This window comes from Cannabis sativa, chromosome 8, assembly GCF_029168945.1.
Source record: "Cannabis sativa cultivar Pink pepper isolate KNU-18-1 chromosome 8, ASM2916894v1, whole genome shotgun sequence".
Classification (NCBI taxonomy): Eukaryota; Viridiplantae; Streptophyta; class Magnoliopsida; order Rosales; family Cannabaceae; genus Cannabis; species Cannabis sativa.
This window is the reverse complement of record NC_083608.1, coordinates 42,814,711-42,832,800: the sequence shown is the minus strand read 5'-3', so window position 1 is coordinate 42,832,800 and position 18,090 is coordinate 42,814,711. Positions and strand designations below refer to the sequence as shown.

General features: G+C 36.2%; 1 protein-coding gene and 1 non-coding gene across 2 annotated transcripts; one reads left to right on the top strand and one right to left on the bottom strand.

Moving 5' to 3' along the window:
* Window positions 1-8,823: 8,823 nt before the first annotated feature.
* LOC133030631 (uncharacterized) lies at window positions 8,824-9,355 on the bottom strand. The gene is made up of 2 exons (XM_061103434.1): window positions 9,013-9,355; window positions 8,824-8,855 (listed from the first exon to the last, which is right to left on the bottom strand). Exons 1-2 carry the CDS (start codon window positions 9,353-9,355, stop codon window positions 8,824-8,826), a joined length of 375 nt encoding a protein of 124 aa, XP_060959417.1.
* A 5,444-nt stretch (window positions 9,356-14,799) lies between these two features.
* On the top strand, window positions 14,800-14,906 carry LOC133030676 (small nucleolar RNA R71). The gene has a single exon (XR_009684222.1). It is a non-coding gene; the product is annotated as a small nucleolar RNA R71 (small nucleolar RNA).
* Window positions 14,907-18,090: the final 3,184 nt, after the last annotated feature.

Below are 18,090 nucleotides of genomic sequence, written 5' to 3'. Positions count from 1 at the left end.
CCTTGGAGAAGAACCTCGGCTTTAGCAAAGATTAAAGCTATGACTCTATCATTCGAATCTCGAACTACAACCCCATATCCATGTTTGTTAACCTGACTTCTTATTGCAGCATCTACACTAAGCTTGTATTGCCCTGAAACAGACAATAAGGAAGCTGGTCTCGACTGAGCTACCTCTTGGCTTTGGGGGGAACTATCTGATTGGAGAATGATCCTTGCTTAGGCTGTTTTGTAGTCCTGTAAATAAGAAATAATAAAAGGTTCTATATCCATTTAAACAGGCTTCTTATCTGCAAACAAAAACTTGGTACGGTGGTTCCATATAGCCCATAAAATACCAAAAAAACACAGCCAAATTGTCTTTCTGAAAAGCATCAGGAACCTCTTAATAAAAAAAATTTAAATCACAATTCTTGTTATTATGGAAAAAAATTGAGAAACTAGTGTACTTCTAACATTTACATGCCCTGGAACACTCTAAAATGGAATGGGAGTTAGAATTGTTGGATTTTGTACCCTAAATAAAATCCATTTCAATATTATCAGATTTACTAATTAATAAAGATCAGAAATTACTTTTATGTTGCATGGTTCACATGATTTATTTCATGATTATACTTAATGTATAAATCCTATTAAGTCCATAACATATATAAATATATATGTTCATGATTATAGTGTCGTCAACACAGTGGAATATAATCATGATTATATGTTCAAAAGTTTAATTCCCATGATTTGTCAGTTCATTGGATTTAGACTGACATGATAATCGACGATAAGGTATACTTACATCTTGGATAAGTATTATGTCTTTTCCAGGGCATTGGCAAAGTTTACCAGTATCAAATGTATGGAGTACACATAGGAAGGGACCGATATTAAACTTGGATAAGATATCATAAACTTACCGTTATATCTTTCTAAGTCAATATCAGTGGTTGATCTTAGGTCTATGGATCTTAATCCTGATATGGTTAGGTTCAACTTAGTTGTATTCTTTATGTTCTTCAAGTTGTTCGTGGATGTTAACCAATAGTTCTGATGGATATTTACATCTTGGGAACATGGCAGTTCAATTGAGTGGGAGCTTCTATAAGTATTTAGAAGTGAAACGATGATTTCCTTCGAGCTTGGCTGAATAGAAATAATGATTGATGCCTCATTTCAATAATTATATTAGTTTACTGAAGTATCATTTATAGGTAGCTAAGTGTTTTAAGGATAAAATACATTGAAGGGTAGAATGGTAAATTTATCTCTTGTCGATGTAGATCATCTATAGAGGATCTTTAACTATTAGGATTGTAACAATGGATAATCATAATGTATCTATATCGTGGTACATGTAGAGCATTCTATATAATTAAGAGTGCTATTCAATTCCAAATCTATAGTGGCGCAAGGCGAAATTAATAAGTTAGAGAATTTACTTGGTAAATTCTAGATCTACTTATTGAAAGCTCGGCTATATAGGCCCATGGTTCCCTCACTAGTTGAGATAATGCTGCTTGCAGACTCAGTTAATTGATTTTAATTAATCAATTATAATTCTAAAATTAGACTATGTCTTATTTATGAATTTTCACTAAGCAAGAGCTTAATTGTGAAGAAAAGAGGTTTTGGGGTTAATTTATTAATTAAAGACTTTGCACGGTCCAATTAATAAATAATATAAATGACAATTTTATTTAGTAATTAATTATAATTATTAAATAAATAGTTTTGGCATTTATATGATTGAATTAGAAAATATGGTATTATTGAAAGAAGAATAAGTGATTGAAATAAAGTAGCAAAATTGTAACTAGAGAATGGTCCCTTTTAGTGGTCAACCTTAGTGTATTTTTGTCCAATATTTTATTCTTTTTTAATCCATATAATTCAACCCTAATCCCTAGTTAAAACACTATAAAAGAAATACGATGCTTTCATCTTATCCTCTTGTCAACTTGACTATTCAACCTACCAAATCTAGTTTTCATTCTCTGACAATTAGTAGATGAGAGACACATTCAATAGTGATTTCAAACCTCCTTCATTGTTCTTCACCATATTCGAACCCTTAGTGAAAGAGTACCATGCCCACACATAGCAAGTTAAGTACTCAATTATAGTGAGTAAGACGGTGGTAACCAAACCCGAAGGAGAGAAAGAGATCCAGGTTCAGATCTTGACAGCACTCTGCGACAGAAAGGAACAAGGGTTAGAGATCTAAGCGGAAGGAGTCATTATATTCCGCTGCAACCAATGTAAGGTTTCTAAACTCTTATGTGTTTAATTTTATTGTTTTAGAGATATTCATATTTAGGATGTTAATCAACATACTTGTTCGTAAATCTAGATCCTTTTAAAATATCGCCAACATCTGGACTCAGAGCCATGGTAATGATTACTTTCATGAAATATAGATTTAAAACGATGAATATGTTTATTGTGTTGATTTGGATGTGTTCATGTTGGTTTATGTGTTATTTGATAAATGTATGTGATTTACAAAATTTTTCCATGAAAATAATTTATTTGGATTTCTTGTGAAAAATTAAGCAATTTTAGTTTTTACGGAGCTCGATTCTGATAAAAAATAAGAAAGTTATGAAGGTTTGAAAAATCGGGTGCATATGGTCGAGGTGATGCTCAATCGCATGTACAGAGCACTCAGACAAAGTGCTTCTGCGCGCGCGGACAGGGGACAAATCTTGTCTGAGCTTGGCATGGACTTTGGTTAGACACGCCTGGAGGCTGCGAGTTGCGTGTCCAGATACTGCACCTGCCGAGATATGCTGCCCATGTACCCTGCAAGTTCCCTCTCCCGCGCGCGGAATGGGTTGCTTGCAGCCTGTTTCGTGGGCAGTTACGAGATTTATTCCACAAATTTCTAAATTTCCCTATTTCAAACCCTAAAAATCAAAATTAAAATATTATTTTAATATTTAAACTTAAATATCAATTTTGTAAATTAATAATATTTAATTTTTTAATAGATTATTATTAATTTCTGATATTTTGAGATTTAAATTTAAAAATTGATTATTTTATTTTTATTTATGGTCAGATTTTAAAATTTTATTAATTTTTTTAATATATATTATTTAATTATAAGATCAGATATTTTAATATTGGATACATTTTAAATTAAAAGATAGCATTATCATTTTAATTTAAAATATTTGTTAGGCTATTTTTAGCCTAAGTTTCGGGTCACATTTTATAGTTGTTTTTCTTCTTTATTATTATTTTTAGAATAAAATTATGCTTGTTTTCTTTGGTTTCACGTTTCGACACTTGGAATGCATAAATTTGATAAATTTCGAAAAACAGTGATCTATAAAATAGAGAAAATTTTAAAAGAGAATAAAGCTGAAACTTCAAGCTTAAATTCGACTATGTTCTAATCCGATTTTGGACAAAGTCAAAGCTTAAAAGTTTTAGATCTCTTTTTTTATCTTTCCAACGCATCTTAAATCAGCTCATTTGGAGTTTGTATGAGCAAGTTATGCCTATTTTACTAAAAGATGTCGAAGTAGAAAAAAATGGGTCCAGTGGCTGCAACGGTGCTTTTGATCGCCGCCGCGGGGGACTACAAAAAGCTCGTTTCTCCACTTTTCTACAGGCGCCGCGGCGAGAATATTGGCCACCGTGGCCCCGACCTCGTACAAGTCAAAATTAACTTCGTCTTTTTTCGTTTTTGGGCTGAAAAATTCTATTTAATGAAAGGGGGTCGCGAATTATAGAGGGGAGACCATATGGAACCCTAGAAACACAAGAAGAAGACTCTTGGAGCGAGCATGGGCAATCCGCGACAATCCTCCATCTAGTTTCTTTCTCTTCTCTTGATTTTTTATGTTTTTATCTGTGTTTCGTTTAATTATGAATTTGATTATGAGCTAAATTCTCTATTTAGGGATTTGATGGATTTTGACTGAGATTATTATATGGATTAATGCTATTTGATTGTTCTTTCTTTCTCTATCATGGTGATTTATTCATATTTGTGCTTATAACATGTGTTTGATGGCCCACCTTATGCATGATTTATGATCTCAATACAAAATCTGAAAAGTTAGTACTGAGAATGCTCTAAATGAATAGACATGAGTTTTGATGTGAAATGAGAGTATTCACATAGCTTATGTGACTTTTAGATTATTGCTTAATGCTAATTGTATGTTGTTCTATCTCATAGATGCAGTAGTTGGCATGCAATTTAGGACTGTTATGATCTGAAAAGAGTTTAGGTTAATTTATAATTTGTCATCACATAAGAGGAAGAAGAATAATTAATTAGTGTTCTCCCTAATTTCACATCCATTGTTAAACATTCTATTTAATTTTGCTTAGTTTATTTAGTTAAAAATTAATTTATTCGATTGTCAAATGGAAACAAGAATTTAATTAATTGGTACTTAATTACAGTCTGTTGCTAAATTTATAATCACTACGCAAGTATACGCAATCAAGTAGTAAACTCACACAGGTGAGGTCGAACCACAGGGAATTGGACTAATTACTACTAAATTATACTATTGATTCTATCTGGTAAAAGAATACTTTTTATGAATTAAATAAGACAATTCAGAAAATTAGAAATAACAAAGGAAGATTAATCAAGATAAGAAAATAGGGAGACGAATCCTGTTGTTAAGTTACCAATGTTAATGTTTAAATGCTATCCTTCTCTTGAAGTGAATGACAGATTATGAATTAACCTAGCTCTTTTCAGATCTTCTAGGTTCTAAATCTCATGCTCTCTAATTAATTTCTTAATTAAACCAACATGAGATCAGCATTAAGCAATAATCTGAGTGTCACAAAGGCTATGTAAATACTTTCGTTTCACATCAAAACCTAGACTATCCAATTTTAGCATTCTCAATTCTCACTTTTCAGATTTTGAATTGAGATCATAAAACATGTAAAAGGTGATCAATCTTGCACATGGAAATTAAACACAAATATGAATAGTGTTCACAATCAAGATGGAGGAATGGCAATTAATCATTAACTAGGAAAACTTAAACAACATTCATCATTCTCCCTAAATAGGAGTTTAGTTCAAAACATCCATAATCAAATCCATAATTAACATTGAAATAGAAAAGAACATAGAAAAATTAAAGAGAAGAGAAAGAACTAGTTGAAGCAATCGATTCGGGTCGCCACAAGTCGCTCTTCTAGCCTCCTCCTTTGTTTCTAGGGTTCCAATTCTGAATAATCCCTAATTTTCACGAACCCTTGCTATTTAAACCAATTCTCATCTTTAAAATTCGTGAAATTACGAAACTGCCCAAAAATCCCGTCACTGCGGTCCCCGTCGCGACTGGCAAAGCCCCCGTCGCGACGGGGGTTCAGCTTCGAATCTCTTGAAAGTTTCTGTCAGTTCCCGTCGCGACTGGCAAATTCCCCGTCGCGACGGGAATAGGCAGCAACACAAATTTTGGTTTTTCTTCTCGATTCTTTCACCGTTTTTCCTCAATTCTTGTACATACTTTCTTTAAATGCCCGAGGACCTGAAACAAAAGAATCAAGCGTAATATAGCCCTAAAACTAGAAACAAAGAGTGAAAACTAACCGAAATATGACCCGAATCTTAGACTAATTTTAGCCTAACAAATTCCCTCAAACTAGATTCTTACTCGCCCTCGAGTAAGATGAATGCTACTAACTACTAACTACGCTATCAGATAATCATAATACTACTGCCTCATGTGTTGTTCTCTTCTATTGCTCAAACTAGAATTTCAATTCTACCAACTCTAACAATTAATTTAGATGCTCAGTTTATAACACTATGTACAACTGCAAAAATTTATTCAAATGTGAACCATTGTTATAAAAGTTTTACTCTTTCCAACAGTTCCACAGCCCGATAACTCATAAGCTCGCATGCTTACCTTTCTCCACTAATGTTGACAGTATTCTTTGGAATCATTAGGTCTTTTCAAGGCTTTAGGTAGTATGGCTCAGATATTCAGGGGTAGGCAAAAGACAATTTTGGCTAAAGATATCATAAGCACACGAACAGAACCCACAAGCTTCTTACTTTTCTTTCTCTAAGATCCCATAATATTCCCAGATTTACCAAGATTGATAGAAGACGTCTCTATTATTTCTTCAACATCACTGAAATTTTTTCCTCTTTTTTTTTTCACACATATTTTTGCTTTTTATTGTGTTTTTTTTTTCATCATATTTCATTTTTTTTTTTCAGTGACATTGAATTACACAATTTTCCTCTTCTCAATCTTACAATTTTTTTTTCACTCTCACTATTTCCTCACACTAAATGTTTCTCCTCCCCCAAACTAATTATGTAGCTTATGATATCATGAATACAGGGTGAAGAAAAAAAAAAAAATTAATAGTGTGGTTACAAAATTTTTTCGATGGGTGAAAAACATAATAGGTTTAGGCTCAAAAGGTTAACTATGGATACATCTTATTACGGTAGGCTTGAAAGGCTCAAACTTTCCAACAAATGCCTAAATCATATTCCAATTGAACACTATCAAGGATTTCGTCTCAAGAGAATAAGCATGCAAGTTCTAAACTATCCTGTCAATCTTACCACAAACCATAGTAAAACAATTATAACAATTTTCACAGATTGAATATTTTTGCAGATAAACACAGGTTTCTAAGCATCCAAACTAATCCAAAGAGTTAACAGAATCAAGCACACAGTTATTTTACAATTTCAGAACACATCACACTAATCAGCAGTATACAACTATCTTCTAGCTTATTGCCATTCCTTAACTAAAACAGAAAATTAAAATGCAGAAATTAAAGTGCAGAATTTAAAAAATTTTAAGTCTCTCCCCCCAAACTAAATATGACATTGTCCCCAATGTACTATTATACTCAAGGTGAGAAGGACTTACCTGAACCCCCATCAGAAGGGTTTTGGTGGTGGTGGCTGATCATAAGGCTGAAAACGCGGAGGATACGCCAAATAATTCGGGTCCTCGACCCCAAGACTCCACGAATCAATCAAATGATTGAACTGCCTCACTTGATTCTCATCAAATTCACTTCTTTGCGCCATGTAACTCTGGATATGATTGTTTTGCTGGATGATGTAGTTGAGTTGAGCATTGATATGTTGCATCCCCGCATCAAGGGGAGTGGAAGTGGGTACCGCTTGAGGCATTTCTTCATTTGGAATGTGCTCTTCCTCGGGGACATGAATTTCTTGTTGCGGAGTATGACGTGGAGGAGGCGGTTGGCCATAGGGATGCGGGGGTTTAAGGTTTCGCACCATTGTCCAATCAATATTTCGTTGTGGCTGCACTAGATTATCATAAGGATATTGTGGCACCTTATGAGCTTCACACAATTCAGTTATAATTCCCGCTAGGCCAATCCCTGCATGTGTTGATCCTGCAACCATGTTATCTAAACTATTCAGAATGATACCCCCAGCCGGCACCATAATCCCTTTCATGATTGCATAAACAATTTTGAGTCTCTCCAATGGAAAATCTGATAAATGCTTACTAGGCATAAGCCTAGCACTCACAAAAAACATCCAAGCGCGAGCAACTTGATTCAATTCACAGCGATAAAGCATTAGGTTCCCATCATCCACCTCATGCAATCTTAAACCCGGAAAACCAACTGTTTCTGCCAAGTCCACAGGATCAAACTTTTCCTTCATGAACCTTTTGTAGTAGTGTGTATTCACCATTTCCATATTAAACAGTTTATGGAGAGAAGCATAAGTTGCAGGCACATCTGTTTTGCGGACTCGTACCCTATCGTTCTCTGCTTCCGGCCAATTGGCTAAAAATTCAAGAGCCAGAGTCTGATTGATTCTTTCTGGAATCTTCACTAATTGCTCCCATTGGCGGTTCTGAATTTGTTGCCTCATGGTCTCGAATAATGGGCTATTCGGAGTGGGATTTCCATCATATTCGATACCTCGATCCACAATGAAAGCTCTCTTTTGCAATTCGAAGTATCTTTCTTGCGCTTTCAAACTCACAAATCTATCTTTTTCATAATTAGACTTTGACGCCGGTGTTGGTGGTTTTGACGATGACGCACCCGATTGCCCCGTTCGAGAACGCTTAGAACCCATTACACACTTCAAAATTACCACACAAAAATTTTGGGAAAAATTCGGCAGCACTTCCCCTTAATTTCTTCACTTCCCAAAAATCACAATAATACCACAATAATCTCACAACAACAATATTTCACAAATATTCAACAATTTCTCCAAAAAATCTCCACAAATTCCCAACTATTCTAGATAACTATTCAAATTGTTGAAAAACTCGCTTAACTACTCAAAATATTGACAAGAAAGAGACTTACTAAGCAAGAATTTCGTCCATCCACCACCATTGTTGCACATCCATGGAGAACTCAAGGTTGAGGATGATGAATAGTGGAAAATTTGGATTTGGGTGAAAAAGTGGAATTTGTGGTGTGATTTTTGAAGAAAAGAGAAGATTTATGAGAGAAATTTGTGTTTTTGGGGATTTGGATGAAAGATTTGAAGAGAATGAGAAGAAATTTGAGGTTTAATGGTTGAATGAGGTTTTTAGGGTGAGAAAAGGGGAAAAATCGGGTTGGGTTGAAATTTTAGGTTAAATGGTGAAATTGGGTGAATTTGGGTTTTTAAAAGCTGAAAACGGGGTCCCGTCGCGACGGGCAATGTGCCCCGTCGCGACGGGAGTGAGCAGAAAGTTTTCGAAAATTTAGCTTTGCTTCCCCGTCGCGACGGGCAATAGCCCGCCGCGACTTCGAGCTTTTTTTTTGTTTTTTTTTACTGTAAAATTACAAATGCAATCTCTCCTAAGTGCAATGGAACGAATTAAAATGCCACAAAACACTTGTAAATGTCTTCTAAAAAAAATAAATTCAAAAGAAAAATAAAGTAAAACTAAATTAAAGGATTGGGTTGCCTCCCAATAGCGCTGCTTTATCGTCACTCAGCTGGACGTTGACCGAAATCTTCATAGTGGCGCCAGTATCATGGCGGACTTGGCTTGGTCGAATTGACCTCCCAAGTAGAGCTTTAACCGCTTCCCGTTAACTTTGAAAGTATTAGGGCCTTCACCTTTTAATTCCACCGCTCCATAAGGAAACACTCTGACCACTGTAAATGGCCCTGACCACCTTGACTTCAATTTACCAGGAAACAACTTCAGCCTTGAATTGAAAAGTAGAACTTGTTGCCCAGGTTGAAACTCCTTCCTAACTAAATTTCGGTCATGCCACCTTTTAGTTCTCTCTTTATAGATCTTAGCGTTCTCATAAGCCTCATTCCAGAATTCTTCCAACTCATCCAACTGTAGTAATCTTTTCTGACCAACAGCCTTTAAATCGATGTTCAAAGTTTTCATTGCCCAATACGCCTTGTGTTCTAGCTCCACCGGTAGATGACAAGCCTTTCCAAACACCAACCGATATTGTGACATCCCGATTGGCGTCTTGAACGCTGTTCTATAAGCCCACAATACGTCATCCAACTTTCTTGACCAATCTTTCCTTGATCTCTGCACCGTTTTCTCTAGAATCATCTTTATTTCACGGTTAGAAATCTCAGCTTGGCCATTACTTTGCGGATGATAAGGTAGAGCGGTTCTATGACGAACACCATATCTCGAAAGGAGTGCTTCAAACTGTTTGTTGCAGAAGTGACTCCCTTCATCGCTTATGATTGCTCGGGGAGTTCCAAACCGAGTGAATATGTTCTTTTGAAGGAACCGAAGAACTGTTTTACCATCATTAGCTGGTGTGGCTGCAGCTTCCACCCATTTTGACACATAATCCACAGCTAATAGGATGTATAGATTGCTAAACGATGAAGGAAAAGGACCCATGAAATCTATCCCCCATACATCAAACAATTCTACTTCCAAGATTCCTGTCAAAGGCATTTCGTTTCTCCTTGAGATATTTCCTGTACGCTGACAACGATCACATGCCTTCACAAAAGTACTAGCGTCTTTGAAAAGTGTTGGCCAAAAGAATCCACTTTGCAACACCTTGGCAGCTGTTCTAGTTCCACTAAAATGTCCCCCACATGGTAGAGCATGACAGTGATTAAGAATAGAGTACATCTCCTCTTCAGGCACACACCTTCTTATTATCTGATCTGCACAGTGCTTGTAAAGGATTGGCTCTTCCCAATAGTAATGTTTCACCTCAGAAAAGAACTTCTTTAGTTGTTGGCGAGATAGCTCAGGAGGAGTGATATTGGCAGCCAAAAAGTTAACATAATCTGCATACCATGGTACCATCAGACTTTCCCTCACACTAAAGAGTTGTTCATCGGGAAATTGATCATTTATTTGTACCTCTTTTGTATTCTGACTTTCTTCCAGCTCTAGTCTTGACAAGTGATCTGCTACCAGGTTCTCTGTACCCTTCTTATCTTTTATGTCTAGATCAAATTCCTGCAAAAGAAGAACCCATCGAATTAATCTTGGTTTGGCATCCTTCTTAGTCATCAAGTACTTGATTGCTGAATGATCTGTATACACTATCACTTTATTGCCAATCAAATAGGGTCGAAATTTGTCGCATGCAAACACTATAGCCAGCATCTCTTTTTCTGTAGTAGCGTAATTCAGTTGGACATCATTCAAGGTTTTGCTTGCATAGTAAATAGTTCTGAATACCTTGTCAACCTGTTGCCCCTAGGAATGTCAGTCGGGCCGGGCCCGGCCCGGCCCGCCACAAACCCGGCCCGGCCCGACATCACTTTGGCCCGGCCCGGCCCGGCCCGACTCCTTTTTTTGGCTTAGCGGGTCAAGCCCGGCCCGAGATAATTGGGCCGGGTTAGGCCCGACCCGGTTTTTTTTTTTTTTTTTTTTTTTTTCTTGTATGTGTTGCTACTGTTCTTCTTCTTCATCGCCTGAATTTCATGAAAAATTTCAACTTTATCAGTAATAAAGTACAAATCATTATTATAACACTACTTGTTTCGAATGTGGGAAAAACTAATAGTAGTTTATAACAAATGAACACTTTAGGTAGGATGATTAAATCAAAATGCATGCATGGGTACTGTAGAATTAATTGAATGCTGTAATTAACAACATATATATATATATATAACTGTGTACAGTCTGTTGAATATATAGAGGCATCACCAACAGTGTTGAATATATAGAGGCACCACCAACAAAACTATGTTGGATTAAAACTAACTTTTAACTACATATATATTTTCATTGGAACAAATTAAAATTATGGAACAAGTTTGACAGGCCATAACATAAAAGTTTCTCATAATTGATATTTAATTGCATCACAACCTCAGATAGATAATAACCTTAAAATAATATAGCTTCTGCTCTAAACTAGTTCGATAACTTCTTACAATAATACTCTCAGTTCAATCTTTTCAATAGTTGGAAGTTAATAATCAAAACAAGGATGTGAAATAAAATAGAAATACCAGTCACCATTGAATATAGATAATAGAAATACTTAATTTGCAGAATAGAATCTACAGAAACAAACGTTTCAATGTATGACCTTGAAAGTGAATAATTGTTAATAGTCAATAGAATACAGTCTCAACAGTCTGAAACGAAACATTTGGTAAAAATAAGAACAAACTTATTGAAATTATCACTATATCTCTATGAACTGTTACAAAGACCAACACGATATTTTGTTAATATTATTATTCTCTCTAGTTATTTTTCTTTTTTTTTTTTTTAATATTTAAAACCGGGCCGGGCCGGGCCCGACCCGAAATAATATATACCGGGCCGGGCCGGGCCGGGCCAGAAGCCCGATAAGAGCCCGAATAATTCGGGCCACGGTCGGCCCGTCGGGCCGGGGGCCCGGCCCGGCCCGCGAAAAGAGCCCAGATTGACATTCCTAGTTGCCCCAACACTGCTCCAATCGCATAATCACTTGCATCGCACATGATTTCAAAAGGTAATTCCCAGTTTGGTGTAGTCACGATCGGTGCTGAGATTAACTTATCCTTAAGAATCTGGAATGCTTCAAGACAATCTTTCCCAAATTCAAAAGGCACTCCACTAGCGAGAAGATTAGATAGCGGTTTGGCAACTTTGGAGAAGTCTTTGATAAATCTTCTGTAGAACCCGGCATGACCCAAGAAGCTTCGAACTCCCTTAACTGAAACTGGAGGCGGCAAGTTCTCAATTGTAGATACTTTGGCTCTGTCAACCTCAATACCTTCTTTCGAGATTTTATGTCCCAGCACTATTCCTTCTGTAACCATGAAATGGCACTTTTCCCAGTTCAACACCAAATTAGAGTCTTCACACCTTGTTAAAACCAATTCCAAGTTGCTTAAACATTGGTCAAACGATGAACCAAACACTGAAAAATCATCCATGAACACCTCGATGCATTTTTCTATTAGATCTGAAAATATGGCCATCATACACCTCTGAAATGTTGCTGGAGCATTACACAGCCCAAATGGCATTCGTCGAAAAGCAAAAGTACCGTATGGACATGTGAATGTTGTTTTCTCTTGATCCTCTGGTGCTATAGCTATTTGGTGATACCCTGAGTACCCATCAAGGAAACAATAGTACTCTTGACCTGCCAACTTGTCTAACATCTGATCAATGAATGGGAGTGGAAAGTGATCTTTTCTTGTGGCCTTGTTGAGTTTCCGGTAGTCAATGCAGATTCTCCATCCCGTGACAGTTCTGGTTGGGATGAGTTCATTCTTCTCATTCTTTACCACCGTCATCCCTCCTTTCTTTGGAACAACTTGGACTGGACTCACCCATTTACTGTCTGAAATAGGATATGCTACCCCGGCATCTAACCACTTTAAAACTTCTTTTCTGACAACCTCCTTCATTGGTGGATTTAATCTTCGTTGTGCATCAATGGTAGGCTTCACTCCTTCCTCCATTAAAATTCTGTGCATTACAGTTGAAGGGTTGATCCCTTTAATATCTGCAAGAGTCCATCCAATGGCTTTCTTATGCTTCCTTAGAACCCGTAATAGCTTGTCTGTCTCTACAGAAGATAGGGAAGATGCTACAATGACAGGAAGTGTCTTACTTTCTCCCAAATATTCATACCTGAGATGATCTGGTAGGACTTTCAACTCTAGTTGAGGAGGCTTTTCGATAGATGGGGTAGGCTTTGTTGGTATGACTCCTAACTCTTCATAGTATCTTCTATTCAACGGTCCATAAGAGTCGAGCCACATAGCATACTCATAAGCTTCCTTACCGTCTTGTTCCACCACCTCCTCTTGTACCAAAGTCAGATTAAGAGGGTCTTTGATGTGCGTCTTTGTCTCCACCAACTGGTCCACCACATCAATTGCAAAACAGTTGTCACTAGCCGTAGGGTAAGTCATTGCCTTGAGCACATTAAATACAACTTCATCTCCTTGTACCCTTAGCTTTAACTCTCCTTTCTGAACATCAATTAGTGCCTTCCCTGTTGCCAAGAAAGGCCTCCCCAGGATGATAGGAACATTGCTGTCTTCTTCCATATCTAGAACAATGAAGTCTGCTGGAAAGATGAACTTGTCAACTTTTACTAACACATCCTCGATGACTCCTCTAGGATGAGCTAGTGATCGGTCCGCCAATTGAAGAGTTACCGTGGTTGGCTTTGCTTCACCAAGCTGCAATCTTTTAAACACTGACAAAGGCATTAAGTTTATACTGGCTCCCAAATCACATAGTGCATTTATTCCTTCAATTTTACCAATAGTACAAGGAATAGTGAAGCTCCCTGGATCTCTGAGCTTTGGAGGGAGTTTCTTCTGTAGAATAGCGCTACACTCTTCAGTTAGAGCCACTGTCTCATAGTCTTCCATCTTCCTATTCTTTGACAAAATTTCTTTCATAAACTTCACATAACTTGGCATCTGCTCAAGAGCTTCAGCAAAAGGAATGTTAATGTGAAGTCTTTTGAAGACTTCTAGAAACTTGGTGAACTGCTTGTCTAGGCTTGACTTTCTGAGCCTCTGAGGATATGGTATTTTCACATGATGATCAATGCTAATAGGTGGAGACTGTTGTGATGGTGCTGGGCTATCAGTAGCCTTCTCTGCTGTCGGTGTTGGTGTCGGCACTGGTTGAGCATTTATTTCTACATCTACCTCAACTGGTTGTGGTAACTCAGGCCCATCATACTTCTTACCGCTCCTCAGGGTAATTGCCTTGCAGTTTTCTTTAGGATTAACTTCAGTTGTGCTAGGCAAATTTCCTTGAGGGCGGGTTGCTACCTGAGTTGCTAGCTGGCCCATCTGAGTCTACAGGTCTTTAATTGAAGATCTAGTTTCGATCATAACCGGAGCAAGAAATCTGTTTGCAAACTAGAATTTCCACCAGAGGCTTGTTGCTGATTAAACTGTTGGTTCTGATTTCGTTGCTGATAGAACCCACTGTTTCTTCGGTTGTTATTCTGGTTGAACCCATAATTGTTGTTGTTGTTGTTCTGTGAAAAATTCCCAATGGCCTTAGCTTCATCCATTGGCAAATCATCCACATCTGCTTGACACTCCGAAAAGTGATGACTTCCTCCACATAACTCACAAACAATTTGGGCTTGTTTAGCTTGCCCTGCAATTAGCTTTGTCAATGCCTCTACCTGAGCTGTTAACTTTGTGATGGCATCGACTTCTAACACACCAGCTACCTTCTTGGATTGACTCCTTTCAGTTGGCCACTGCTGGTTGTTTAGAGCCATCTCCTCCAATAGATCATACGCCTCATTAGCACTCTTTCTCATAAAAGCTCCGCCCGCTGCTGCATCTATTAGAGTTCTAGTATTACCAACCAACCCGTTATAGAAGTTGTGAACCAGCATCCACTTCTCTATACCATGATGAGGACACCTCCTAATCAGATCTTTAAACCTCTCCCAAGCCTCATGGAGAGATTCATTATCTTGTTGGCAGAAGTTATTGATTTCGCCTCTCAGCTTTGCAGACTTCGCTGGAGGAAAGAACTTTGACAAGAATTTTGTTGCCAGATCATTCCAGGTGGCAATAGAGTTGGGTGGCAAAGAGTTCAACCAGCTCTTGGCTCGTTCTCTGAGTGAGAATGGAAACAATCTCAGTCGAATGGTATCATCGCTAACTCCATTAACTTTAAAAGTTTCACAGAGTTCCATGAAGTTAGAGAGATGCAGATTAGGATCTTCAGAAGGGAGGCCACCAAACTGAACTGAAGACTGCACCATTTGAAGGATGGCAGGTTTGATCTCGAAGTTGTTTGCATCCACTGCCGGTGGCCTAATACATGACTGCACTCCCGTCAGAGTAGGGAGAATGTAATCTCTCAAGCTACGGCCATTAGCTTGATCTTCCACAGCGCCTCCATTATTACCGTTATTACCCCCATTGTTCCCAACATTATTGTTCACATTGGCAGCCATGATTTCTGATGTTTCAGCAGTTGCTGAAACTCTTTCTTGCCTTTTGTTCTTTCGATTCCTCCTGCAAGTTTTCTCGATTTCAGGATCAACTGGTAATATGACTGCTTGTCCTTGACGGCGCATACACTTAGGATTCCTGAAATAGATCAAGAAAATATTGCAAGAAAAAGGTTAGAAAAATCAGCAAGAGAAAATATACCAAAGTAGAAGTTAGTATAATTTTGGGTAATATTAATCTTTATACAATTCCCCGGCAACGGCGCCAAAAACTTGTTGCTAAATTTATAATCACTACGCAAGTATACGCAATCAAGTAGTAAACTCACACAGGTGAGGTCGAACCACAGGGAATTGGACTAATTACTACTAAATTATACTATTGATTCTATCTGGTAAAAGAATACTTTTTATGAATTAAATAAGACAATTCAGAAAATTAGAAATAACAAAGGAAGATTAATCAAGATAAGAAAATAGGGAGACGAATCCTGTTGTTAAGTTACCAATGTTAATGTTTAAATGCTATCCTTCTCTTGAAGTGAATGACAGATTATGAATTAACCTAGCTCTTTTCAGATCTTCTAGGTTCTAAATCTCATGCTTTCTAATTAATTTCTTAATTAAACCAACATGAGATCAGCATTAAGCAATAATCTGAGTGTCACAAAGGCTATGTAAATACTTTCGTTTCACATCAAAACCTAGACTATCCAATTTTAGCATTCTCAATTCTCACTTTTCAGATTTTGAATTGAGATCATAAAACATGTAAAAGGTGATCAATCTTGCACATGGAAATTAAACACAAATATGAATAGTGTTCACAATCAAGATGGAGGAATGGCAATTAATCATTAACTAGGAAAACTTAAACAACATTCATCATTCTCCCTAAATAGGAGTTTAGTTCAAAACATCCATAATCAAATCCATAATTAACATTGAAATAGAAAAGAACATAGAAAAATTAAAGAGAAGAGAAAGAACTAGTTGAAGCAATCGATTCGGGTCGCCACAAGCCGCTCTTCTAGCCTCCTCCTTTGTTTCTAGGGTTCCAATTCTGAATAATCCCTAATTTTCACGAACCCTTGCTATTTAAACCAATTCTCATCTTTAAAATTCGTGAAATTACGAAACTGCCCAAAAATCCCGTCACTGCGGTCCCCGTCGCGACTGGCAAAGCCCCCGTCGCGACGGGGGTTCAGCTTCGAATCTCTTGAAAGTTTCTGTCAGTTCCCGTCGCGACTGGCAAATTCCCCGTCGCGACGGGAATAGGCAGCAACACAAATTTTGGTTTTTCTTCTCGATTCTTTCACCGTTTTTCCTCAATTCTTGTACATACTTTCTTTAAATGCCCGAGGACCTGAAACAAAAGAATCAAGCGTAATATAGCCTTAAAACTAGAAACAAAGAGTGAAAACTAACCGAAATATGACCCGAATCTTAGACTAATTTTAGCCTAACACAGTCCTCGTGGGAACGATCTCACTTATCTGAGTATTACTTATTAAAATGATACGTATACTTGCGTGTTGGATTTATCACAACAATATTATATATTAAAATTATTTTATATGATAAATTAAATAATTAATAAATTTGAAATTAACCTATATATTTTATGGATATTCTAACCATAATATTTTCAAATTCAAATTTGGTTATTTTGTGAAATATTTAATTATTTATAAATCATAAGTTAGAAAAATGATATTTTATATGATTTTACTTATCAGAAATTTATAAATAGTATTTTAAATATTTAAATGACCTAGATATTTTTGTAAAAACTTGAAAAATACTTAATTTGAAATATTTTGACGTATAATTAGGATAATTATTATTTGTTTATTATTTTAATCTTAAAATAATAATTATTTAACCATATCTATTTTAAAATTGGTTTATTTCATTATTTTAATTTTATTAAATTATAAGATTAGAAAATGATACCGAAAATATCTATTTGGTTATTTTTAAATCATTTATCTTATTAGATATTTAATTTAATTCGATAAAATAATTCAAGTAAACCTAGATATTTTAAAATTAGTTGAGTTTTAAATTTTTGAAAATATATTTAAGGTTGGTTTAACAACCGTAAATTTTCAAAATTTAGTTGGTTAGTTAAAATGATAATTTAATTATACAAATATCTTACTTCACAATTTGCTACATGGATATTTTGTTTGTTTATTCAAAAAAAAAAAAAACTTTTTTTAACAAACCTATTATTTATCTGATCTAAATTGTTATGATTAACTTGTTGACAGATCTAATGATCTGATTTTAATCATAGTCCAATTGTCAATAGATCTTATAAATATTTTGTAACATGTAAATTTTGTATTTTTTTTTTATCTGTGTAAACCTAGAAACATGGTAGGGTCCATCCAAATCAATTTGACTTGTGTGAGTTTATATGTTTACTTTTGGGCTTAGATGCATATTAAATCCATTTATTTTTAGATTGATAAATGGACTAGGTTACTAAAATGAAATATCACAATTGATAGTTTTATTTAGGCCCAATTTGTATTGGGCTTATTCAATGAATAATAATTATTTAATGAAACGTTAAATTCTTCTCCTTTGTGCCTTGTGTGAGAGTTAGGGGACCATTAGTAGTGGGTACAACATACTGAACCCAACCCTCCCTCAAATAAACAACCTCAATTGTGAAGACTCATTTGCCTTATTTAAATAATTGTATTAGGCTAATTATACTAGT

Excerpts from the sequence above, each read along its gene's own strand:
- LOC133030631 (XM_061103434.1), bottom strand. The coding sequence starts at position 9,355 with ATGAAAACTTTGAACATCGATTTAAAGGCTGTTGGTCAGAAAAGATTA. Across the intron at positions 8,856-9,012 it reads GTTAAAGCTCTACTTGGGAG|AAGACATTTACAAGTGTTTT; the intron begins GTCAATTCGACC and ends TATTTTTTTTAG.